Below are 25,531 nucleotides of genomic sequence, written 5' to 3'. Positions count from 1 at the left end.
TCTGAGAAATAGTGGTCTCCGTAATATCTGTGTGTGAAATATTAGTCTGGAGTGTGAAAAATATTGTCACTTCAGAGTTGCTGAGAAGAGGCTGGGAGGCAAACTGAATTCTCTTACACGTAGGAAGGACTGGGCCACCTGAGTCCTTAGAAGGCTAGAAATTGATTAGAGCCATCCCTCCATCCATCCCCCCTGCCAGCCAATCAGCAGATTCTCGGCCAGGCCTGGTCAGGCCTGTGCCTGGTCAAGGGACAAAGACCAAGCCCCCGCCCTCAAGGGTTGTACATGGCTCTGATGGCCAAGCTAAGGAGCTGGGAGCAAAGGCAACAGGGAGCCACTGATGGGCTTTGTCTGTCTTCCTCCCTCAGAGACCTTCCCAAGTGTGCCTTGACTCCAAAATTCCGCACCCAAAAGATTTGAAGTTTATTCTTTAGTGCAAGAAATCCTTTCATTAAACACTTGCTTGTTGTAACACACTTTCTTTTACCCAGTATCTCTAAGAAGCAACAAGGGTACTGAAATAACAAGGGTAAAGTTCACCGATGTTTCACAGAAGATGGCTCTGGAAACGTTAAAGGCTTCCGGTATGGCCCCTTCCTTGGCATACACATGGGGAAACAGAGGTCTGGAGAAGAGTGAGCATTGGAGAGCAAAGTCACATGGGAAATGGAGGTAGGCGGGGACCAGGCCCCCTTAGAGGGCTGCAATCACCAGGTCAGGGAATTGGCTGAGGGTTTAGCTTTGAAAGAAGCAGTGAGCCAGCCAAGTGTAGACTTTCCACAAGCTGCCCAGGAAAAGAGGGGAGAGGCCAGATATGGCACTGCAATCATCTGCCTATCTGACTGCCTTGGTGCCTCCCTCCTGCTGAGCTGAGCTCTTCAAGGATGGCACAGACTTGTTCTGCATCAGCGTCTCAGAGCTTGGCACAGGGCCTGGCAAATGCTCCCCACATGAACGAATGAGTAGGAGAGCTGGATGATCAGATAGCTTCCCTAAGAGGCTTCAGCCCAGTAAGAGCTGGTGGTGGAGGGCCACAGAAGAGAGGAAATATGTGTGAAGATGATGTCTTGAGCCAGGCTATGGTAGATGTTACGACCTCCATTTTACAGGTGAGGAAACTGAGGCTCAGGAAGGTGTGGTCACAAAGGCAGGGGCATAGGGCCTGGGGCTCCCTGAAGCCTCGCCTCCCAAGGTTTGCTCCAAGCCTACTCCCACCCACTGTTTGAATCCCAACACCCCAAAGAGGGACCAAGTGCTTCTGCATGAAGCCTCCAGCTATTGCTTGGCCAGATTCCTCCCTTCCCAAGTAAGCCCACTCTATAATCAGTTTTTCTCAAGATACTGACTTCTCTCTCTCTGAAGCCTGCCAGACCAGTTGCCCCTCTTCTGGCTTTGGAGAAGACACCAGGGAGGAAGGGTGCTGGGCTGGGGCTAGACAAGCCCCTCTGAGTCCTGACCATCTTCCACCACTTGCTGAGTAGAGCACTCCTTAGTTCTTCCCTCTTTTCAGAATGGTGACCCTTTCACCCATTATGGGGCGGGCGGGGTGTGAGCAGGTGAGCTTTGTGCTGGATGCTGGGAGACTGGACACCGGTGACAACAATTCTCTGGCCTCCTTCCCTATAGCTTTCCCACCATCACCAGTCTCTGTCCCCCTCCCTTCCCAGCTTCCTCCTGCCTTCACCTCCCCACCCACCATCACTCCTTAGATCCTCTTCTCCCTGGTCCCAACCAGCTGGACAGAGCAACGGCCTTCTCAACAGCCCCGCAGCTTTCACTGCTCCAGTGCTGTCCTGGTCCTGGCTGAAAGAATCCCCACTTTAAAAATGCTGTTCTGATTGGGTTACCCCCTATTCCTGTCAGATCCCTGTTTGTGATGGGTCTAGTCAGCTGGAGACTGAAGAGTTCTCGGGACTGAGTTTTGGGACCTGTCACCAGCATGTCAGCCTTAGGCCCCTGAGGACCTCCCAGTACAGTCCTCGAAGCTTTGAACAGCCTGACCTCTCTACCCAAAAGCCTTCCAGGGCTGATTCTAGGGCAGCCAGATATTGGTGACCCTTCATTCTACTTTCAGCCCATTTCTTTATCTGCAAAAACAGAGATGCTTGATGAAATGCTGAGAAATAACATCTCATTTATTATTCCACTGCTCATTTATATTTGTCCTCAGGTCCCAGCCTGACCATCAATCCTCCCCGGCCTGCATCAGATCCTGTTTGTCTCCTGTTATAGCATCTGCCACAACTCATAGTTTTAAACATCTTGGTGGGATGATCTGCGCAATGTCCTACCCTTTCCCATTAGCCTGGATGACTCCCAGATGGCAGGGACTTTCCACCTTGTCCACTGTGTGGCCCCCAGGCCTAGTCCTACAAGGATTCTGAAAGTACCCACTGACTGAATAACAATGCAGGCCCCCTTGAGGGATGGGAGGAACCCGGTGACTGCTAGGAGGAAGTCTGGTGAGCAGGAGTACCAGCACTAGTGCTAACACTCAACAGAGGGCTGAGTAAAGTGCTCTAGGCAAGTGATCTCCAGGCAGAGGGAAGAAGTCCAGGAAGGCTTCCTGACAGAGGCATATCTGGGCTCATTTGGTACACTGACTACAGCATAAAGCATATGCAGCCTCTCCTGCAAGGACACTGCCACCTTCTCAGAGCTCAGTCACCTTCCTCAAGTGCATTCAGGAGGACTCTAAGATCCTAGGGAAAAGGATCCCCAGTATTTAGGGCCAGGTTGCAGTTTGCTCCAAAGACTACGTTTGATCTATAAGGAAACTGATATCCAGAGCAGGGTGCAGACCAGTTCTGAAAGAAGCCCAGACCAATGCCTCGTGGGGTCTTGTGGTTACCAGGTACGTGAGGAACCATTTCACGCTAGAAGCCACAGCAACAGAGGGATTGCAGAGTGGGATTTTCTAAGGCTTGGTGCCCCTGCTCTTTTCCGGAAGAGGCATCTACTTTTCATGTTCCTGAAAGGTGTTTCAGGAACAGGAGGCAGAGTGCTGCCCGTGCTGCCTTGCCAAGGTGGAAAGCAGCACTGTTGGGCAGACAGAATGCTGATTTGGCAGTCACCTTGGGGGGTAGTGGGCTGCAGGCTCCCTGCTGGAAAGGGCCACAAATCTTTCAGAGGGAGGCCTGTTTGTAACTCTTAGGCAGGCTTGACCTACAACAGAAAGCTGTTTTCTAAGGGAGAGCAAAATAAACAATAATCTTGGCTTCATTTATCATCCAGGTGTCTCCACAGGAGAGTGGGGCCACAAAAGCCTTTTTTGTTTTGCTTGTTTTGTTTTTGGAATTTGCAATTGTCTATTTTCTTAAGTCTTCCCCACTAGGTTAGAATCATGTGCTCCTGGAGTGTCAGGTCTGGGTCTTGCCCCTGAAGTCCCCAGCAAGCCTAGTACAGGGGGTCAATGTTTGCTGAACAAACCATCCTTTCCACGTGTAGGACTCTTCACCTTGTCAAGACTTTGCTGAACCGTGAAATATATCCAGAAACCCAGAAGAGAAGAATTCAGAGATAAAAGCACAAAAGGATCAGATAGAAAATACTCAGCAGATATAGTCAATAAAAGTTGAGTTCTTTGAAAATACCTTTAAAATGGACAAATCTTTGGCCAGTTTTGGTCAAGAAAAGAGGAAGCACTCACTGATCTGCAACACTAGGAATGAAAAAGGGGACAAACTGACAGTGGGGAGATTTAAAAGGGCAGGAGAAAACTGCACAAAACTTTACAGCAATAAATTAAAAGTCTAGGTAAAACATGTGACCTTCTCTGAAATTACCAAAGCCCTTTCATAACTGTTATTTCAATAAACCCTTACAACAGCACTGTGCTTTGGACAGGCAGTGCTCCAGTTATGTTTTCTAGAAGGAAAAGACATTGAGAGGTGAACACCCAGCACAGGCCCCCGACAAGCTACTCACTCTGTCTCAAAGGTCACAGTCACAGGAGCATGTGCCCATCAACGACAGGGACCCACAACACTCTCGCACTTCCAGCCATCACCGTAAGCCCCCTGGCTGGAGGCCAGCCTTATTTATTTTTCCACTTGAAATGCCATAAGGGGTTTCACTTTATTTTTACTTCAAAAGCAGCACCATAAAAATCCTTGATGATTAGAGCTCCAGCTGTCCTAAGTTGTTTGTCAAGGGATCGGTTACTCAAATCTCCTATGGAGGGAAACAGTTTCAGGCGAGAAGCCATGGGAGCTGAGAAACACAAATGTCTCATCTCTAAAAACTTTGAGACTCCCTCCTGTTCACCGCCTGGCCTGCCCCCTGCTCCCCCTCCCCCAACCCCACCATCTGCTCTCCAGAGAGCAGATCAAATTTTCGGGCTAAGGTACTCTGGCGCCAAGGACTCAGCCCCTCCATGCTACCCTCTGTCCCCCACCAACTTAGAAATCCAACACCACGACCCAAATGGACTGCAGCCACATAAAACCACAAAGTAAAGTTTATAAAGCTTTATTAAACATTTCAAACAGCTGTGCAACGAACACACCAGAAATAAAAGCTCCAGAATGGCAGTCCAAATGTTCCACAAGTGTGGCCTCACGGTCCCATTCCCTAGATGGACTGCCTCCAGTTCTGTCCTCTGCCTGGCCCACCGCCCTTCCCACTCAGGCAAGAGAAGGATGGATGATTTAGACTGGACGGACAACCATGCTAGTCCCCGGTGGGCGGGGGCCAGGAGAAAGTCTCGTTTGCCAACACTTGTTACTGAAGCGCAGAAAAAGCAAAAAGCAAGTGACAGTCACAAAGTCTTCCTGTGTATTCTTCGTAATGTACAGTCTATATGCGCAGGACTGAAGGAGCTCCTGGCACGAGGATGATGGCCACTGCTCCTCTCTGTCTTGTCTGAACCACCTCGGAGTCCAGCGTGCCGGTCACCCTGCAATCCCCATGCTAAATAAAAACTGCAGCGGCACCTACTATAGCTAGCTATTGCTAAACCTCAAAATCAGAACACGTTTGATAAAGCTTCTTTAAAAGGAATATACACGTGTATTTGTACACGCACACACACACTTAAACACACACACTCACGGCACACCAAAATATATTCAAACACCTATCAAGGGGATCATGGCTGTTATGAAAAAACACACAAGTACTCTTCCATTCACTCAGCTGGGGACTGCTAGATCTACGTGGACACACCACACCTCAATCCTGCAGAGCATGCACAGGAGACACAATGAGGCCCCCCCCTCCTCGGGACAGTTGAGAAAGGCAGGAGGAAGGGAAAGAAAGTGAGGCTGGGCTGGTAAGCATGAGCCCAGAAACCCAGGTGAAAGGGCAACAAGCATCTGTCACTTCTTTCTTAAAAATGAAGTGGAGAAAAGACTGGAGATCTGTGCACAACAAACAGTCAAGACATGTTTCTGTCTAGCCTGCTGACCGGGGAAAGGATGAAAAAGCGAGGCTCTCGGGCGTCAGCAATCTCTTTAAATTCGAGATAAGTGCAAAAATGAGCCCTGTCTTGGACAGGTGCTCCCCCAAAAAGGAAAGGGGCAGAAGAGAACTAAAGGGAAACCAGGAGAGGGACTGAGGGGTTGGTAACATTCTGGGAAGGGAAGAGACCCTGACAAGGAGGGGTCACAGAGGTGACGAGACTGGCATTTTATCTGCCCAGGTCATGCCGGGACGGTTGACCAGGATGGGTGCAGACTCCTCGCAGGAATGAGGCGAGGGGGGTGACCATCCTGCCAGCCTTGGGGAGCAAGGGGAGGAACCGAGATGGGGACAGAACACACACAATCACAAGACCACCCACGACTATAGGACTCTACAATAAAAGCACCGGTCAGTGCCATTATTCACATTATAAGGATAAAACATCACAGGCCAAAAAAGGCGCCGTCAGGAATGTGGCACCCGCGGGGCTGCGGGATTTGAAACTCCAATGCTTTATGACCTATGTCAATGCCTCCCCTCCCATCTTCTGCTTCCTTGGAAAGCTAACAGGGCAGGCTGTTAGGTGCCCACAACGCCGGGGTCGTGCGCCGATTCCGGAAGTGGGGAATCAGAGCAGTGGTACAGGAAACAGTTTCCCCAGCAGCTATAGCAGATGAGGAACAGGGCTGCCAGGAAAACCAAGGCACAAATCGTGCAAGGCTTCCGCTCCAGAAGGAAGCTGAGCAGGTAGAAGCCCATGAACATGGAGTGGCTGAACCACAGGGCGGGGTTGAGGGGCTTGGGGATGAGGAGGACGGGCAGCAGCCACTGGAGGCAATACATGATCTCTGCCGGGCAGGGCCTTCACCAAGGCCACCGGGCACCGCTGCAGGAACCGACCCAATGGGAGCCAGCGGGCGCAGGCAGCTGCCCTCCGCTTTCTTCAACCCTCACTCTCCAGGAGCTGAGCCGCTGTGCTCTCTGGCTGTCAGCCCGGGATCACCAAGGCAGCAGGGATCCTGAAGAGAAAAGTCAACACAACAGACAAACAGACAAAAAACAGACAGACAGACAGACAAAAAAAAAAAAAAAAAAAAAAAAACAGGAACAGAATGTATACTTATTTGGGAAAATGGATCATGGTTAACAACAGCAAATGTGAATGCCCTTTCCTCCCTGCCCACCCATGGAAGTCTACTCCTCTCCACATCACCTGTCCAGGAAGCCTCCTGGGGTGTCTCCCCTAGGCTTGTCGGGGTTGGGCCAGAGGGCTCTTCGGGCAGGTCCGGCACAGTGGACTGGCTTTGCCTGGGCCCTGCCCAGCAGAGATCATGTATCGCCTCCTGGGGCTGCAGCCCGTCCTCAAGGGGCCCAGACCTCACAATACCGCCCTGTGGTTGCCATGGATGGCCATGGGTTCAGTGCTGTACCCCCAAGTAATAAGAATAGGATTCTGTATCTAGTATCTATCATAGCAGGTGCTCAGGGGAGAACCAGAGCAGCGTGCTGCTGGCTGGAGTTTGCAGGCAATGGATCTTTGCATGCTCTGCGAAGCCGCAGCGACGGCACTACCAAATATTTTGTTTTAAGATGGCAGCCCAGCATCATTTTGTCCAAACCAGCCAACTTCTTCGAAAGTCAACATATTAAAAAAAAAAAAAAAATCACCATGCTACTTCATCCACACTGACCTCGCTTGGATCACTTACACTTTCCATCTGCTGCTGGCAACCATATAGAACCTGACCTCTGTGAGCTTTTAATCAAAATTAATTTTCTATCCACACAGGGGCAAATGCCAGTTGGCCCCTGTGCTAGGCAGCTTGCTGGAGAGGCGCTCTGGAGCGGCAGGCCACCAGTGCGCCGGGGCTGAGCTCCCAGACCGCGTTCAGGTCTTCCCGCTGTGCCTGGAAATGGAGCTGCGGCAGCCACAACCCTCTGGTGGCGGTAGCAAAACCCCATTCCAGGCTGCAGCCGCCCAGCGCAACGGGTACAAAGAGCCTCCCTGGCTGTGTTTAGACCTACCAGGGCCTGGGGGGAGGGGAGCAGAAGAGGGAGGCTGAAAAGACCTGTCCAGCAGAAAACTATCCCACAGCACTTTCCGACCACTTCTCGGTAAGCTCATCCCATTCCTTCCACGCACACAAAGGCACCAATCCCTCTTGCATCCCTCCCACAAGGTAGATATCTGGGGACTACCACTTTTGCGCCTAGAGCTCAACGCTCTGGCTCACTTTCCTACAATAGTCACCGTGGTAGTAACCATATGAAGCGGGACGCGAGGGATGAGGGAAAGGTTATGTGCTCAGGGACTCTTGTGAAGCCGAGAATGTAGGCTTACAGCACATCAAATATTAGAAGAGTACTGACCAGGGGCCTGTGAAGCCAAGGCTCCAGGAAGGGGCACCTTTTATTTGCTCTGCGGGGCAGATGATCTCTAAGTTATGTTTTCCTGGTTTCCCACCCATGCCCAAGGTGGGTTCTGGCGCGTCACGGGACACTGGGCTTAAATTTGCAGGCCACGGCTCGGAGAGGGGGGGTTCCACACCAAAGACGTGCATCCCCTACCCTAACCCTTTGCGCTTCTCAAGAGTTGCAGTTCCCCTCCATTTTACACTAAAATTCAAAAGCGGCACAGCGGAATCTTCTGGAAAGGGGCTAAGATGGAACTCAGGAGGCGGGGGTCGGTGTGGAAAGAGGAGATGGATTATTTTTTCCTCTCCCGGCGAATGAGGAGCGCCCCCGGCCACCCCTCCTCATGGACACCCCCAAGCGCGCATGCGCACTTGGGTGGCGGGCGGATACTTAAGGCGCGGCCACGGCGGCTGCGGCAGTGCGCCCAACAGCGGACTCCGAGACCGGCGGACCTCGGCGAACCGCGCTCGCTTTCAACCACTCACCCACCACTCTTGGAACCATGGCGGCAGTGGCGGCAGCTTCAGCGGAGCTGCTCATCATCGGCTGGTACATTTTCCGCGTGCTACTGCAGGTAAGTGTGCCCAGGTTCCGGGTGGGAGAGGGGTCCGGATGCGCGCCCCCTTAACCGGCAAGCCCACGTCGCAATTGCCGCCTCCCAGACCCGTCCTATCCGTATTGCCGCGATCCCTGCCTGCCCGAGTGCCGCGGTCGGCACCGCATGCCCCCGCCCGTTCCTTGCGCCCTCCTCCACGCGCAGACCCTTCCCAGTGCGCCCGCGCCCGGCCGGGAACAAAGAGTTGGGGCGCGGCGGGCGCCAGCCACTGACGATCGCCAAGGCTCTTAGCGACCAACGCGGTAAGAAAAACCCGCTACACCCAGACTCGACCCCAGGAGGGAGGCGGGGCACTCCTGTTTTGCGAAGAGACTTTACCCTCGCATAGCAGAATTTTCCGTTTTAAAAAATTGCGCATTGCGGGGAAATTGTCTTTTAAAAACATATATAGCGCTTGCGAAGGTGGGATGAGAAATAAGTTAGAAAAAGGCACTTCTCAGAGAAAAAATAAAAAGCCCTTCATGAAAAACCCACAACGAATTAAAGAAAAGTAATTCGCGGGAAAAATGAATTAGAGAAAATGCGCATTGCAGGAAAAATAAATCTGGTAAAAGCACTTGGCAGAAAAAAAATGCACTAGATAAAAAGCGCATTGCAGAAAAAAAATTAGACAAAGGAGCTAACAGAAAAAATGAATCGGATAAAAGCGCTTTGAAGAAAACAATTAGAAAAGGTTCTTTGCAGGAGAAATGGAAGAGAAAAAAAAAAGCGCTCCCAATAAAGGACAATTCGCTGTATTTAAAAAAGAAATCATAGAGACAAAGTGCTTTGTAAAAATTAATAAATCAGAAGAAAGCACTTTGCCCATAAAATCGTTTACCCTAAAAGCACCCCCTTGCAGGAAGAATTCCCTGCTAAAGGAATCCCTTTGCCAAAGGAATCGCATATTTCCTTTAAGGTGTTCCTGGAATGCTGCATTTACTGGGTAGGATTCGCTTTTCGGAATCCTCCAGGGACACAGCCCATTGCGAGAAGTGAGGTATACCTAAGTTGTGGGTCCAATCAGCTTGCTGCCATGCAGCCTTCAGCACAGTTGGAAAAGCTCCAGCTGCCCTGACTCGTGGACAAGCTGCGCCCGCGCCTGCCTCTCGAAGTCCGACAGGCAGGCGGGGCAGGAGGGGGGGGGGGGGGGGGGGGCGGGCGGGCACCGCAGCGCTGCAGACTCGCTGCGGGTACCTGCCTCTAAGGGCAGGTCCTGGGTCTCTCACCGCAGGTGTTCAGGTACTCCCTGCAGAAGCTGGCGTACACGGTGTCGAGGACCGGGCGGCAGGTGTTGGGAGAGCGCCGGCAGCGAGCCCCCAACTGAGGCCCCAACCCCCAGCCCTGGGCGGCCGCGTCACCAGGTGCTCCTGTGCTTCTCGGCCAGCATGGGAGCCAGTGCCGCGCAGGAATGGGGGGTCCCCTGTGCTCTCTCGCCAGAGGAGCATTTGCCAAGGTCAGTGAGGGGCCGGTAGGCCCCCGGAGAAGCAGCACCGACAATGACGACAATACCAGATCCCTTCCAAACCCCTTTGCGCCCCTCTGACCACTGGGTGGGGTAGAGGGAGGAGGGGGGTGGGGGGAGCAGACCCCCGAGATCTGGGCACAGGCAATGCATTCTGATCTGGACCAAGTCGGGACAGCGCCAACCCAGCCCCGCAGCCATGGCCATGCCAGCAGGCCCCACCACAGAGATCCAGACAACCATACCAGCCAGCAGAATGGACATTCCATCATCACCAGCGGAAGCCCTGAATCTCGATGCAGCAGACAAGGCGCCAACTGCGTGCCTGTGTGGCGGGACTGGAGGGCAAGAGTGAGGGAAGAGGGTTAAGAAATAGAGTGGGGCCCTCTCACTGTCCCTTGCCTACAACACGTGCATTCCAGCCTTGCTGCCTTTGCTCCCTCGATTCCCCTTCCCCCCGCCTCACTGCCTTCTAAGCCCACCCCAAAGAAATGTCACTCAATTTGGACTTATTCAACCAGTAAATGAATCCCATCTTTACTAAAACACCTTCTCCGAGCCCCTAGCCCCTCACTGATCTTGCTTTCCCTGGTCTCACGCAGTTGTGGTCAATATTGTGGTAATCGCTAATTGTACTGACTGTATAAGTGTGCATTAGTTGTGTCTCCCCAGCTAGATTGTAAGCTCCTGGAGGACAGGGACCACCTCTACAAAAAATAAAAAACCAGTACCTCCCCCATCTCGCACAGTGTCCTAGGACCCTGCGGGGTGGTGGAGGTGCACCAAACAGCTGTCTCTTGTGACTCCTTTGCAGCTTCGAAACATACTCCTAAGACCAGGCTGATGCACCCACTGAGTTGGGGGGGGGGGGGGCGGCACACTACTTGGGAGAGGGAGGGAGGGGGAGGCAACAAAATGGGAATAAGCTGGGACCCTCACACACTCAGTTCCAACTTCATTTAACACTGTTTTGAGAAAAAGGACCACTTCCCCCACTCCAAAGAGAAAAGTCTACATCTCAGTTTGTGGTCTCAGAATCAGGGACCATCTCCCCTACCCAGAGGGGTGGGTGCCTTCACTGTCCTGGAATAAGGGGCCGTGGCAGGTAATCAGCAGGAAAGAGGGGAGGCAACAGGTGGGAGTAGCCCTCAAGATGGGGTGCTAAGGACCAAGGGACGATCAGGACTTTACAACACAAAATTTCATCTCCATCCAGGAGCCCCAAGGAAATGAGCACTGGCAGGGTAGGCACTGGCTTCATGAGTATGGGATAAGAGGTATGGTGTGGTGCCTCCCCTGCCCAGCTTATCCCTCTAGGCTATATAACCTCTACCAGGACCACTGCAAGGGCATTCTGCCCTGCCCCGCTACTACTCTCCAGATCTCTCCATGAGTGGGTTCTTCACTTCTGTAGGCATTAGCCTCCGTATTTTTAGGGGTGCTTACCAGGTCCCTGGCCCTGGGCTCTCCCCTGTCATGTCAGGGTGGGTGGGCTGGCTGGCTCCTCACTTCTTTCTCCCCTCTTTCACTCCTGAGTGACTCAGGACTCCTTTCACATGGTCAGCTGACTGCCTCACCAAATGGCCCTGCCGCCTGTTCAGCCTTGTCTCTGGCTTCATGTGTCCCTGTCACTATACACCTGTTCCTGGGTCAACACCAAGGGAGAATCTGGAGGGCCGTAAATCTCTCTCTCCCTGCCACTTCCTCAAATCCCTTAGTCACAGTTGTCACAAACACTTCTGGGGCACAAAGCACCTTGCCCACCCTGAGCCAGATAATGTTTCCCCTCTTCTGAGCACCCCCTTGTTTCTAAACCCACTGCAAGCACCTCTAGAGGCATCTATAACTTCAGTACAGCATCAGAGAATTACGTGGGTGGAGGGGGCAGACCTCAGTTCCGGTATTGGGCTTTATCATCAATCACCCAGGGAAGCTGGCCAGGTTACCTCCTACCCCTCACCTTTAGCTCCCCTCTGTAAACGGGCTGCTAAGATCCCAGTGAACTCCAGGATTCTAGAAACATTCTGTCACCAAAGTGCCAATCAGGACTCATCAGGATTGGGGTAGGGATGTATAATGAGAGACTCCATCTTCCTTAGGCTGGGTGGCTCCTGCTTGTACTATAGCCTGAAGGTGAGACAGGTCTCCTCTTGCCCCGGGGTGACTCATCAGCAGGCAATGCCCACACCTCCCTTCCGAAGCTGTACCTTGGCAGGCCTCGACTGGGAGTTTCTGTGGTTTTCCACACTAAACCCACAGAACCATGAACATTTCCCCATGTGTTGTCAATGAAGGCTGCCTCCCCTCAGAGCCTTCGAGGGGTGTGCCCACAGCCCCACTGTCCCAGATGCTCTAACCTCAGCCCAGTTACAAGGCAGCCAGGTTCAGGTAGACAGGCATGCAAAGGTCTGGCTGCTCTGGACACAGCATTCTCCCCTTAGCCTCCTGTGCCCCCTTTAAAAGCCAGGAGGCTGCTGGCAGCCCGGGGGCTTTCTAGATAATCTTGGCAAAGCCCACCTGTGGGGCTTCTCCATCCGTCCATCCGTGTGGCATGGTGAGATGACAGACTTCCAGGCAAGGGCTGTCCTGGTGGCCTGCATCCACATGGGTAGGCTTGAGTGTGCAATGTCTACTCTTCCACTTTCACCCCTCATCCCCCAAACCCTCATATTCTGGCAGCAAACACAACCCACTGGAGAAGACAGAGGGAATGCGTTCACTTTCTATTCCTGTGTGGTGCCTAGAAGTCTGGTCCAGACACACCTTGTTTACAAAAATTTTTCCAGAAGCAATACCATGAAAACATTTTATTCTGATAGAGAGCAATGGTAGAAGTTGAAAATCACTAGAGTTTCACTGCAAGACCCTTAGTCCACAGGCCTCCCTTCTTCCTAAACTGTTTCTGCCACCACCACAAGGCTTTGCCCCTGTGAGACCAAGGATACAGCAGATGAGTTGTGGGGGGATTGGAATGGCTTTGCAGGACACCAACGGGCACGATCCTTGGCACTAATACCCCAAGAAGATGTTAGTGTCTCAGCCTAACCAGTCAGGTTAAGCTCCAGGCGGGTTTGGGTACCGTGGCTTTCAGAGGTGTGGGGTGCTATGTGACAGTGTCATCTCTATCCGTGGAGCATCTGGGTTGTGACTGAGGGGGCGGAGAGTTTCCCAAGCTTCATGCAGGACAGCCACAGCTCATTACACCTGGGTTGGATGAGGGAGCAGGTTTGCTGAGAGCCATGTGCTAGATCCCCTATTTTCAAACTGTGTCTACTCAGGAGCCAGCATCCTAAAGTGAAATTCTGAATTTGCAGTTAGTTTTACCCCCCGAGATTTAAATGTGCACAAGCGTGCACACACCACACAAAACATTGGTTTAGCAACACTCTCTTTTTCCCTGGTGACCTCTGACTTCCTCTATTTGCCCCAGAGACAGGTCACCACCTTCTCTGAGAAGGATCTGGCTCGCCCTCCCTTCCGCCCCTTCTCCCTCCCACAGGGCCTGTACCCCGTACCCCGGCAGGATCCCGATTCCTGAGCATTCCCAGAACAGGAAGTCAAAGAGGCAGGCAACGCATGATCCTTGGTATATAGCACACAGTGACAGGCTTGAGATGGAATGCATATGTTTCGAAGATAAGAGAACAACAAAAAAGACAGCCAAACCCAGACTTCCAGATTCCTCTCTGAAACAACACGTTACAGATAAAAGGTTAAGCTGTTTCTGGCAGCAATTCTAACAAGACCAATTCCAGCTATGGAATTGATCTGGTCACTGGAAACTGACCAGGCCTCTGAATCTGGTAACAGATTTGTTTGACATTAATTAGTCTGTCTGATTTGAAACAAACACATAGACAAGATCTAACACTTGGCATTAGCACTTAAGCTGGAACTTTTTTTTTTTTTTTTTTTTTTTTTTTGGTCCTGGCTTTGGTGTTGCCGTCCAGAAGGCTGAGGGGGATGGTTGGACCGTGTCAGGCAGGGCAAACAGAAGCTGTTCCCAACACACCAGTTCCCTGAAAGGGATAAAACACGATCCGAACCTATAAACAGAAAGATCATTTCCTCCCCAGGACAGACCCCAACATTTAGCGTCCCAACATTTAGTGTTGAAAAGGAACACGGAAGCCTGGAAGGAATTTACAGAAGGTTGGGACGGGGGAAGGGGGAAGGGGGAAGGAAAAAGCAACTGTTCCCCAGCCCCCATTCTTCTTTCTAGGCCACGGGTGTGCCAGGCATTCCGTTCCTTCAGCTGCCCTTGAGGGCCACTCCCCATATACACTGGAGAAAAGGGAACGGGTGTCCAGACCTGAAAAGTTACGAGGGAGTGAGAAGCACCCGCGACTCAAGGCAGAGCGTCAACCTATTACCTCATCACCTCAGACACCAAAGCGGGTGCCTGTATGTGTGGGGAAGACCCCTCTCGCCCCTCTCCCCCACGCCCCTTCTGATTTAAAAAATGCGATTTAAGTGGCGGGGACAGAGTGGCAGGACTCTCAGAACCCGGGACCCCTGCCGTGGGCCCCGGGCCGAAGACGCGGTAGTCGCGCCCCTCAGCTCCGCGCTCCCCGGCTCTGTCTGTCCCTTCCTGGGAACAGACAGGCGAGCGCTGACCTTGGAGGCCAGACCGAGACCCAGGGGTCCGGTGGCCCGCCCTCGGGCCGGAAAGGGACCCCCCAAGGCCCAGGCTGGGGCCACACAGGGCAATCACGTGACACCGGACAGGGGTGGCCCCCAGGGTGCGCGGAAGGAAAACCCCAGAAAGGGACCGGGCGACGCCTAAGGTGACCCCGAGGGGACAACATGGCGGCACCGCCGCACTGAGGGCCTCTTATCCCGTCCCCAGGAGGCCGACGCCACGGTACCTGCGAGCCCTGCCATGGCGCCGCCGCCACTGTCGCCTTCGCTGCCGCAGCCTGCCTCCACCTCAGCTCGCCGCCGACGCCGCAGGAAGCCGGGGAGACGCCCCCTTCGTCTTCTAGTGGAGCAGACCGAGGACCCCTCCTGGGATCGGGCTGCCTCTAGCAGACGCCTGATCAAAAGACCCAAACCTGGGTCGTCCTCACCCGCTATTCCCCCAATATCCGCTTTATATGAGCCTTTGAAAACTTTCTATGTATGTGTGAGGAATTCTGGAGGTTCTCAAGTCTTCAAGCCAGAAGAATTTTCAATCAGGCGCGTCTTGGGTAGTCCCGAATCACGGTTTCATGGTCCCCTCATGCATATGCAGCAGATTGTGATCCTTACTCTTTGAGAGCGGAGGGGGCGTTCCTTAGTTCCCGTGGGTGAACTCTTGATTCCAGTGCCCTATGTGGATCGCCCGTGTCATCCGGGAAAAGCTTCCTGTGGCTCAAAGTCCGCCCCCTCCCTGGCTCTTTCACCAAGCGGTCAAAGTTCAGGAGCGGAAAAACCAGGTTCAGAATTTAAGACCAGACGTGGGGCAGGACCTGATTCCTCCGCTTTCACTATACCTCGGGCAACTTGCCTACCCCGGTTCTCCCCCAGCTTCCCTAGGTCTGATGAAATGCCTACTCCACAGCGTTGTTATGGGGGATTGAATGAGTCATTTATCAGCTAATTAAGCGCATTCCTTGAGCGCTTACTCTCTGTTAAATGCATTGCTAAAAGCAAGTGGAGTGGAGGGTGGCTTAGACACTGCTCCAACCTGCCATTCTAGTGGGGTGAAGTGTAGGGGCGGCGGGTGGAGGAGGAAAGAGAGTCATCAAATAATCACTATGTGTCAATAATATTAATCAAATCAATATATAGTTATGCAGCATGGGATGCGCGGTGGGAAAGTAAGGAGGATTATGAAAAATGAATGGGGTCCTGACATAGGGTGAGGGTAAGGGTGGATCATCCTTGCGAAGCTGGCATTTAGATTGAGAAACCAAGGACAGTTAGGAGTTGTACAGGGCAAGAGTAACAGGGGAAATGCACTAAGAAGAAAGAACCATTTGTGCCAGATGAGGTGGGAAGGAGTTGGGGGCGGCGGGGGGGGGGGGGGGGGAGGGGCATGAGGGATGAGCAAGGAGTAGGGCAGGTAATGGTACCAAGTGAATTTGGATTTTATCCTGAGAGTAATGAGGAGCCATTTTCATAAGGGGAATGATAACAAATTTGGATTTCTGAAACGCTACCCTGGCTGCATGGCTTGGAAGACAGTTGGGAGCAGGTGTGGGGGGACCAGTTAGAAGGCTGTTGCAACTTTCTAGCTGCAAAGTAACAATGACTCAGGGTGGCGGTTTGGGGAGGTAGAGAAGTAAAGGATGAAAGATTGCATGTGGGTGTGTGCTAAGGCAATGGCAAGAACATCTAGGTTTTTGCCTTGAGTAGGAAGGAGTCAAGAGCCCTTCACTAAGGTAGTGAAACCTGAAGAAGGATCAAATTGAGGGAGAGGATACAGAGTTTGACTTTGAGAAGGCAAATCTGAAATGCCTGGGCAACATCTAGGTGGAGAGGGTCAACAGGCATTTTTATATGAGATGAGCTCAGAAGAGAGGTCTGGGCTGGAGATTCACATTTGGGTAACATCGGCACACAGGTGATGGATGGGATCATGATGCTGGATGAGATCCCAAGGGAGGGAAGATAGATTAAAAAAAAAAAAAAGTAGACAGAGGAGGAGGAGCCAAGAAAGGAAGCTGAGAAGCAGTGTCCAGACAGGTAGGAGGAAGACCAGGTGAATATCCCAACGAGAAGGTTTCAAGAAGGAGAAAGTGCTCAGTGGGACTGACTGCTGTAGAGGACAGAAATGGCACCACTGGGTTTGGTTAAAAGGAGGGCGAATAGACTATATCCTTTATAAGTCCCCCACCCCCGCCAACAAAACAAAACAAAACAAACAAACAAAGAAAACCACCAAAAAAAAAAAAAAAAAAAAAAAAATCCACAAATCAATTGGCTTAAAAATAAGAAGGCTGCCACCCAATGGCAAATTAATTGAGTGGCTTGGCAGTGCAGTGTCATCATGGACATTCCATCTCCCAGGTTTAATTCCATCTTTGATCTGCTATCCTCATGATGATTTCATGCTCATGGTCATAAGATGACTACCCCAGTTCCTAGAGTCACATCCACATCAAGATGTCCACTCCTCTCCCAGCTGAGAAACAAACTGGATGTGGCCTCTGTCTGTCTTGCTGCTAATGGGCTGAGGGATCAATGCACCCATTCCAGTCTCTGGTGTTCCAGTATCCAACACTGGAAGAAAAGAGGAGTCTCGGAGCAGAGACAAGGACGTGCAGCCACTGAAATTCTTGCATACAGCTGGTGAGAGAGGAAATTGGTACAGCCACTTCTGATAACCGACGGTTTCTACTAAATCCGAACATACACCTGTGCCGTGACCTAGAATTTCCACTCTTAGGTATTCATTCTGAGAGAAATGAGTGCCTATGTCCACAAAAAGACTCACGAAAGAATTTTAGCAGATTTATTTATAGCTTAAACTGGAAATAGCTCAATGTCCATCAGTAGGAGAACTGACAAATTATGGCACGTTCGTCCAATGGAATACTATATTATACATATAAAAGTACAATATACTGACATGTGATATGTGGATTAATATCACATACAGTGACATTAAGCTGACTAAAAGAACCCAGACACAAAAACAATACATATAGTATGATTCCGTTCATTATATAAAGTTCAAGGGTGGGCAACAATGATTTATGGTGATAGAAATCAGAATAGTAGTTACCTGGGTCGCGGGGAGGGGAGTAGAGATGGAAAAAGAATAAGGGGGACTTTTCTGGGATGCTGGAAAAGGTCTATATCTTAATCTGCTTGGTGACTACATGGGCACAAATTCATCAAGCTATACCTTAAGATTAGGAGACTTTATATACTTTATGTGTGTTATAGCCCAAGAAAAATAAAATATAATAAAAGAGAGGACGATGTCCTCCCAATCCACGGTATGTGATTTGTGCTGCTGAGCAAGAATCAGAAGGCACTTTTTGGAGAGACTCTGCCTTCCAGTAACCTTCATGCTAGGTCTGGGCATTGACAAAGCCTCCGTGGCCAGCCCTCTTCCCCTTGGGGCCCCAGAAAACTGGAGAAAGTGAGGCAGGGCTTCTCACTCACATGTGGCTGGCTCCTGCCCAGCTGGCTCGCTTCCTCTGTATCCACAAGACTGCTCTACCCTCCAACGGCAGTTCGAGGTGGTAGAAATGACACCAAAGCTGGGCTCTGACTTGAGGGACCTGGAGGGTCTTTGTGCCCCCAAATTTTGCTCAACAGACCTCAACTTCCTTCCAAGCCCTCTCCAACTTGCTCTGCTCCACCAGACAGCCAGACTCACCCACGGCTCCTGTTTTTTCCTGCTCCACACTCCCCAAGGCTTGTCCATCCTTCCTCAACCCTCCATCAGGCCTTTTCTGTCCCCACCTCCAAAGCCTTGGTCCAGGCCACCATCCACTCACCACTGGGCCCTGAACCAGCCTCTGAGTGCCCCGCATCTCACCCAAAGCCATCATCCTCCACACAGAAGCCAGGATGATCTTTCTACAATGACCATGTCATTCTTCCTCTTGAGAGGGTGTGTCCTCTCCTCTGTCTTCACCTGTCAAGAGTTTTCTAATCCTCAAAGCCCCAGATCAAATTGCTGCCTGCTCCATGGAGCTTTTGTATTCATTTCAGCAAACATTTATCTAGTACCTAACATGGGCCAGGCACTATGCTAGGAATGGAGGGAATAGACAAACTCCATCTACAGACAGTCTGGGGAGATGGTCAATTAAGCAGGGCCAATGTGTGCGTACTTCCTGTCTGTTAACTCTCACTGGACTGTGAGCTCCTTGAGGGCAGGGCTAATGTGGGGGTCATTTCTTGGCTTCAGAGCCTAGTACAGGGCCAGGCAGGGAGTAGGACGCGGTCACTGTGGAATGAATGAATGAGTGAATGAATTAAAGACCTGGCCAAGCTCCTTCCTTTCTCATTTGTCCTCCAAGCCTCCAATTTAGCCAGTGACCAAGTCCATGGAATTCTGTTGGGACTGGATAGCAAACTTAGGGCTAAATGATGAAGAATCAGCAAAAGGTTATGTTGTTTATAGAGTGATGTTTTGCGAAACTACAATACTTAATTTCCTATGTAATCACACCATTTGACAATCGCTTTTTTCTGAAAATCAACATTGTTTCCTTCCCAAGACATAGACTGGGGAAAGGTAACCTGTAATGGAACAGCAGTGATTTGTTAAATCATCAAAGAAGCTAGGTGATATCAAAAGATTTAAAATGTAATAATTAACATTATTGCCAAGGTGACCAAAGAAGTAAGCTCTAGGATAGCACAGACTGCAGCCAGAATGCCAGGGTTTTAATCGCACTCTGCATTTTCTAGCTGTGTGTCCTTGAGCAACTTACTGACCCTCCCTGTGCCTCACTTTTCCCATCCATAAAATGAAGAAAACATTAGAATCTACCTCTTATAGTTATTTCTGCCAATTCAGTGAGTTCATATTGTAAAATGCTTAGAATGGGTCCTGTCGCGCAGTTGGCACTCACGGGTACCTGTTAGTTCAAATGGATAGCAGGTTACTCCGGGGGCAGGATGAGCTGTGGGAGCCCTGGTGTGGAATTTGCCATCCTTAAGGGGGCAGGACCAGTGGCTTGGAATCCTGGACCTGCTTTCATGAACTTGAGAGGTCCCTGCTGGTTTTTTCCTCAGTTTCTCCAACTCTAAGGTTGTTTTTTGTTTTTGTTTTTTTTTTTTTTGTTTTGTTTTTTTTTGTTTTTTTTTTTGCTGCAGACTTGGGAAACAAGTACTGCTATTTTAGCAAGGACTGTGGCGACATCTAGTGGTAATGTGGGCAAGTGCCCAATATTCTTCCCGTCCTCAACCCATTAATGATAGGAACAATAATGATGTATTAAGCTCTTCCCGTGTGCCAGACACTGAGCGTTGACATTGTTTATCTTCAGTGTAATTCTATAAAGAACAGATTGTATTATCTTTATTTTAAAGACCAGGAAAAGAAGATTCGGGGAGATGAAGTCAAGTGCCTAAGGCTACACAGCCACAGGTGATCGAGCTCAATTTGACTCCAGGCCACAAGGACCTGAAGTCTGCATTTTTAACCCCTCTGTGTTAAAAGATCTCTCTAGCTATAAAGTAAACGGATTGGAGAGCAAGAGGAGAGGTGGGAAGACAGTGGGGAGGCCAAGATAAGTGTCTAGGTGGTGGTGGCTTGGCCCAGGGTGGAGACCGTGGTGATACAGGGAGGTGGGCTAATTTGTGATGTATTTTGGAGGCAGGGCTGTCGGCACTGGATGACTGCTCAAATGTGAGGGGGTAAATAAAAGAATTGAGGATGATTCCTGGGATTTTGGCTTTAAAAATAGAAGGATTGACTGAAATGGGTAAGGCTGAGGAAAGAGAAGACTTGGGGAGTTTAAATCTATCCCAGAAGGCAGAGATTCTTTTTTCTTTCTTGTTGGCTCAGGTTATGCCAGGAGATTACCCCTGACATGGGCATGGGAGGAGGTAATGGGTGCCAGAGTGTGGCTGAGAGACTCTGCTGGGCTTTGCTCCCCTGGCACTCTGTAGAACGATGCCTTGTTCCAAAGAATCAACAACAACAACAACAACAACAACAAAACTAAACCAACAAACAAAAAAAAGAAATCAGATTGCTTTTCGATCCTTAGTTGCACAAAAGGATGCTCTCGACTTTTCCTTAGAGAAGCCAGATGAGCCCACATATACTCAGCACAGGAACTTCTTTCTGGCCAACAAGTCTGTTGAGGTGGGAGTTTATTTGAGAGACTTGGGTTGATGTTGACTCTGGGTACAGACGGTAGCCAAAAATTCCTGCCTAAAGTACACAGTGTATATTTCTTTGGTGGAAACCAGTAGACTTTCAGCTAATTTAAGCACAAAGGAAATGTATCAGTAGGATCTCTGGGCTCACAGAACTGAGAGGCACTTGAAGAAGCAAGCTTGGAAAGTGCAGGAAACCTGAAGGCTCCCTTTCCCAGGGCCTTTGCACATGCTGTTCCCTCTGCTGAAATATCTCGCTTGCCTTTCTTTACCAGGCCCTCTCAGACTCATTCTTAGTTTTACTGTTGCTTCCTCAGAAGCTTTCCCTGGTTTTCTCGATGAAGTCAGGCACCCTGGTTAGATGATGTCCCAGTACCAAGTGCTTTTCCTTTGTAGCCCTTAACATAATTGTGCTTAAATAACTATTCATTTGGTTAGCATCAGTCTTCCCAAGTAGACTGTGAGCTCCGTGAAAGCAGGAACTAAGTCTGCCTTGGTCCTAATTGTACTTTCAGAAACTAGGACAGGGGGTAATAGACAGGTTATACTGCAGGGACAAACCAGTCCCAAACCTCAGGGCCTGATGACCACAAATGTTTATGTCTCATTCGTGCTACAAGCCCATCGTGGCTCAGCTGTGGCTCTATTCCACATTGTTTTTCTCTGGGACGCAGTGGTGTGGAGCAGCCTCAATCTGGCAGAGGCCAGGTCTCACTCATCTGTGTATACAAAGCCCCTAGTAGAGGACCAGGTGTTAGGTTGGTGCAATTTGAACCTGACTGAACAGAACGGTGCTGAGGGCCTGGCAGGGAACGAGGGTTGTCCTAGGACCCAGCAGAGGGCCAATGCCACAGACTTTCCCTTTAGAATCTCAGTCATGTGTCACACGTGTCTCTTAGATCCTTCCAGTATTAAAGCTGAGTTTTAAAGAATTTAGGCAGTGTGCTCAAGGTAAAAGCTAGTAAACAGAGTGGAGCATAGAAGAGTGGTCTGGAACATAGGTTCTGCCATCAGACGGACCTGGGTTCATATCCTGCCTCAATGACAATAAAACATCAGCATAAATAATGACAGTAATGCATTATTTCCCACTGACTAATGTGAGAAGAATCCATGAGTCTCTACTCTTGAAATAAATGGGAGAGGAAGGAGACATCTTCCCCATAGCAGAATGCCAGCTAATAAATATAGAAGGGGTGATAGCATACGAAAATCACAGCTTTGCAACTGTAATAGCAGTAAATTGGAATAAGAATCATCCATGGGTGCTAAAACTGTTGAAAGTTTGCTAGGAGAATATTCACAGTCTCAAAGTGTCTCCTTCCAAATGGCTTTTTAATTACAAAAGAAGAGCGATCACGATAGTGGAGAAACCTGATGAACTCCACCTTAGCCCAGTGTTCAAGGTTAACATCATATTGATAGGACAAGCCAACATATGTGCCTCTCAATGGGATATACCGAGAAGCTATCACGTACCTGGCCCCCCTGCCAAAAGTGTGTAACCTGGATGAAATCGTGAGAAAACAACCCGACGAATTGAAATTTAGGACATTCTCCAAAGTAACTGGCCTGACTCACCAAAAATGTCAATGGGAAGAAAGAAAAGACAGGAATTTAAAAGGGATGACGGAGATACAACATCAAAATGCAACATGTAATTCTGAATTGAAGTTGGCGCTAGAAAAATCTGCTGTAAGGGACGTTACCGGAAAAGTTGGCAAAATCTGAATGTAGGCTATGAACTATGAACCAGATAATAGTATATTGTTCAGTGTTAAATTTTCTGATTTTCATAGTTATACTATGATTGTGTAAGAGCATATTCCTTGTTCTTGGGCAATGTTTAGGGGAAAAGAGGCATGACGTCTGTAGCTTACTTTCAAATGATTCATGTATATGCAGAGAGAGAGAGAATTTTGAAGTAAATGTGGCAAAATGTTAATAATATATGTGATTCTGGGTCAAGGGCATATGGGAATTCTTTGCAGTATTCTTGTACCTTTTTCTGTAAATTTGAAATGCTTTCAGACTAAAAGTTTACGAGTTTTTAAAAGCATGTTTACACATCATGGCTTCTTCATTTATTCTATATTTCGTCGACATCCTAAGTTTAGCAATGTGAAAAAAAATATGTCTTAGAACTGAGTCAACATAGGAGTTGTGCGTTCAGAAAACAAGGCAAAGCATTCCCCTCTCCCTATGCCTCAGGGTCCTCACCTGTAAAATGGGACTGACAGATCTGACCTCCTAGTGTGGCAGAAAACGCATGAAAAATGTTTAGTATCCAGCTGGCACATAGTAAATGCTTGATAAATGCTAGCTTGAAAAACTGGTAGAGGGAAGATACCAGTAAGGTGGCAGCACGTGAGGTCTTCCGCTGGTACCCCCTTCGGCAACAATATCTTGCAAATACCCACGGACAAAGGCAGCCGTGCAGAAGCTTTGGCATCTAGCTAGGTGTCTGTGAGGCCCCAATAATGGCAAACGGTAAAAATAGCGCTTTGTAACTAGATACGAACAGGACAGCTGTGAGAGAGAAATCGGCAAGACCTCTGCCTGCGGGTCACTTCACAAGAGTCCCTTCCACTTTCGAGACACCAACATTAGAAATTATAGACATAGGTAATGAATGGGAGTTCCGACCCGTGGACTCCTCAAAGAAAAGGCCTTGGACCTATATCAAAAGATTGGAGAGTAAATACACATATGTTTTAAGTCAAAATGAAACACTTAAGCTTTGCACATAACATTCTAAGACCCGGTCTTTAATGCACAGGCTTACCTCTAGCCCATATGTTGTCTTTGTGTGAATCAGAAAAAGTCACCCCTTCCTCTGGGTGGATTCGGCTCTACAGTGAAAGGGGCAACGGCTGGATTTTAGTCTCTCCTTGCTTGAGTGCTCTTGTGCAGTCTGCAACCTGCTTGACAGTTAATGGCATCCCAGAAACTAATCTCCAGTCCCAAACACAAATAGTTAAGAGGGCTGTGTGTGGTTGCGTCACCCTCCAAGTCTGAGGGGCACCTCACCACCAACCCTGTCAGAATGCCACCTCCCCCGTCTTCCCTGAGCCCTACTCTAATTCCATGATCACCTTGACCTCCTCTTTCCATCTGTCACCTCTTATTAATGAGGCTGGACATTGCAGGAGGAGGGTGGAGGGGATCTCGAGGATTATCAGGGCCACAGTCAGAGAGAAGCTGATGTTTCAGGCAGGAGAATGGTCAATAAAAACCCATCTGCCCCCACACCCTACTTTTAGTCTGTCCAGCATTCTCAGAAGTGGGCGAGAGGGCCTTCTAGGTAGTGCAGAGAAGGTCTGCAGAATGAGAGGAAACGAGAGCAGTGGCTGTGATGTCCTCTTGTTTTGATCATTAGTGTCTTTCTGGTACACACCCCCTCCATGTAGCCGGGGCCTCGATCCCGAAGCCAGGCCCAGGAGTCTGGAGTGGTTCCAAGTCCTGGAGCGCTGGGTGGCCCAGCCCTCAGCAAATGCTCAGAGCGGGAAGTTGGAGCCTCCAAAGCCTTGCACCTGGAATCAGCCCTCAATGCTCTGACCCAGGAGACCGCAGCTGCTTCAAAGACATCTCCAGGGACCCTCAAAGCACTCTAGTCCTATCTCCAACACTCATGCACTATGTGAACTGGGGAAAATCACTCCATCTGTTGGAGCTTCAGGTTCCCCAGCTCTATGGCTATAAGCATAGTACTTCCCTCCCAGCACAGTTGTGACACTTTGATGTGTTTGTGCAGACGCGGCAAGGGGCACAGCACAGGGCATGGCATGCAGTAAGCACTCAAGAAGCGGTGGCTGCCCTATGACCTCTGGGGTCCCACACAAGCACCTGTGCCCTAGGAGGGAGATCACCAATCCCACACAGTCTGTCAGCCTTAAGACAAATGCTGAAAACCTTTTTTTGTGTGTGTGGTCTCAATGGTCTGGTTATAAATGCAGCTGAAGAACTCACTGAAAGTATTTTGCACAAGATGAAGAGACACTTTAGCGTTGAATTGAAAGATCGTTGTGAGTATTTTCACAAGCTGGCAGGCAGCTGTGAGTGGATAAGAACCCTTCTCCCATCACTTTGCAGACATCGATAAATAACTTGGCACACTCAATGGAAGGATAGATTCTGGAGATTGCTTCAGATGGCTTCCAGAAACAAAAGCTTGTTGTGCAAACGTAATGACATCATTTTGATAAGGAATTGATTCTCACTGTCCAACCCTATCAGAGAAGGAGCTCATGTCACTTTTCTGAACTCCCAATGTTCAACTGTCTACTGGATACCATCACTTGGATGTCTAACAGGCATCTCAAACTCAGTGTGTCCCAAACAGAAATCCTGATCCTTCCCCCTGCCCCCAAATCTGCTCTATTTGTGGCCTTTCCCATCTCAGCCAATGGCAATGCCATCCTTCTATTTTCTAAGGCCAAAAATCTTAGAGTCATCCTTGATTATTTTTCCACATCTGGTCAATCTCTGTGACTCCGCCTTTGAAATATCTCCAGAATCCAACCACTGCTCACCATTTCTACCACTAATATCCAAGGTACCATTCTCTCTCACCTGGATTACTGCAGATGCCTCCCTACTGGGGTCCTTTCTCCATCACAGTCAAGACTCAGCAGCCCCAGTGATTTTGTTCAAAATTAGTCAAATCGTCGTAAAACTCTCCTCAAAATCCTCAGTGCCCCTTTATCTGTTCCAGAGTTGTATCCTAAATCCTATAAGACTCCCCATGAGCCATCTCCCTTCTACCCTTCTGACATCACTTCCATTGCTCTCCAGTCTCATAGTTTTGGACGAAGATTCCAGACATGCGCTCCCCTTTCAAATTTGCACTGGCTCTTCCCTTTGCTGGAATGCTCTTC

The 25,531-nt window shown here is 49.7% G+C and overlaps 2 protein-coding genes across 6 annotated transcripts; one reads left to right on the top strand and one right to left on the bottom strand.

The window, feature by feature from the left end:
• Window positions 1-5,763: 5,763 nt before the first annotated feature.
• Window positions 5,764-23,662, bottom strand: LOC123580238 (BLCAP apoptosis inducing factor). Of its 3 annotated transcripts, XR_006703200.1 has the most exons (3): window positions 14,747-15,879; window positions 13,394-13,564; window positions 12,671-13,082 (listed from the first exon to the last, which is right to left on the bottom strand). XR_006703200.1 is itself a non-coding variant. In XM_045444642.1 (2 exons), the coding sequence occupies exon 2, from the start codon at window positions 6,244-6,246 to the stop codon at window positions 5,983-5,985; it is 264 nt and encodes an 87-aa protein (XP_045300598.1). In that variant the 5' UTR covers window positions 6,247-6,422; window positions 23,440-23,662; the 3' UTR covers window positions 5,764-5,982. The 3 variants fall into 3 exon arrangements, 2 of the variants coding, with proteins under 2 accessions (XP_045300598.1, XP_045300597.1); XM_045444642.1 differs by lacking the exons at window positions 12,671-13,082; window positions 13,394-13,564; window positions 14,747-15,879 and adding exons at window positions 5,764-6,422; window positions 23,440-23,662; XM_045444641.1 differs by lacking the exons at window positions 12,671-13,082; window positions 13,394-13,564 and adding an exon at window positions 5,764-6,422 and having other exon boundaries at window positions 14,747-14,876.
• Window positions 8,204-10,665, top strand: NNAT (neuronatin). Of its 3 annotated transcripts, none has more exons than XM_045444643.1 (3): window positions 8,204-8,392; window positions 9,333-9,413; window positions 9,648-10,665. In XM_045444643.1, exons 1-3 carry the CDS (start codon window positions 8,321-8,323, stop codon window positions 9,738-9,740), a joined length of 246 nt encoding a protein of 81 aa, XP_045300599.1. In that variant the 5' UTR covers window positions 8,204-8,320; the 3' UTR covers window positions 9,741-10,665. The 3 variants fall into 3 exon arrangements, with proteins under 3 accessions (XP_045300599.1, XP_045300601.1, XP_045300600.1); XM_045444645.1 differs by having other exon boundaries at window positions 8,208-8,392; window positions 9,333-9,408; XM_045444644.1 differs by lacking the exon at window positions 9,333-9,413 and having other exon boundaries at window positions 8,211-8,392.
• Window positions 23,663-25,531: the final 1,869 nt, after the last annotated feature.

This window comes from Leopardus geoffroyi, chromosome A3 (assembly GCF_018350155.1).
Source record: "Leopardus geoffroyi isolate Oge1 chromosome A3, O.geoffroyi_Oge1_pat1.0, whole genome shotgun sequence".
Taxonomy (NCBI): domain Eukaryota; kingdom Metazoa; phylum Chordata; class Mammalia; order Carnivora; family Felidae; genus Leopardus; species Leopardus geoffroyi.
Note: the sequence above shows the minus strand (reverse complement) of the source record. Positions and strands in the feature narration are given on the sequence as shown.

What these genes read in the sequence shown, in the direction of transcription:
- LOC123580238 (XM_045444642.1), bottom strand. Translation starts at nt 6,246, where the DNA reads ATGTATTGCCTCCAGTGGCTGCTGCCCGTCCTCCTCATCCCCAAGCCC.
- NNAT (XM_045444645.1), top strand. Translation starts at nt 8,321, where the DNA reads ATGGCGGCAGTGGCGGCAGCTTCAGCGGAGCTGCTCATCATCGGCTGG. An exon ending in TTTTCCGCGTGCTACTGCAG is followed by an intron (nt 8,393 to 9,332) that starts GTAAGTGTGCCC and finishes ATTTCCTTTAAG; the next exon opens with GTGTTCCTGGAATGCTGCAT. An exon ending in GACACAGCCCATTGCGAGAA is followed by an intron (nt 9,409 to 9,647) that starts GTGAGGTATACC and finishes CTCTCACCGCAG; the next exon opens with GTGTTCAGGTACTCCCTGCA.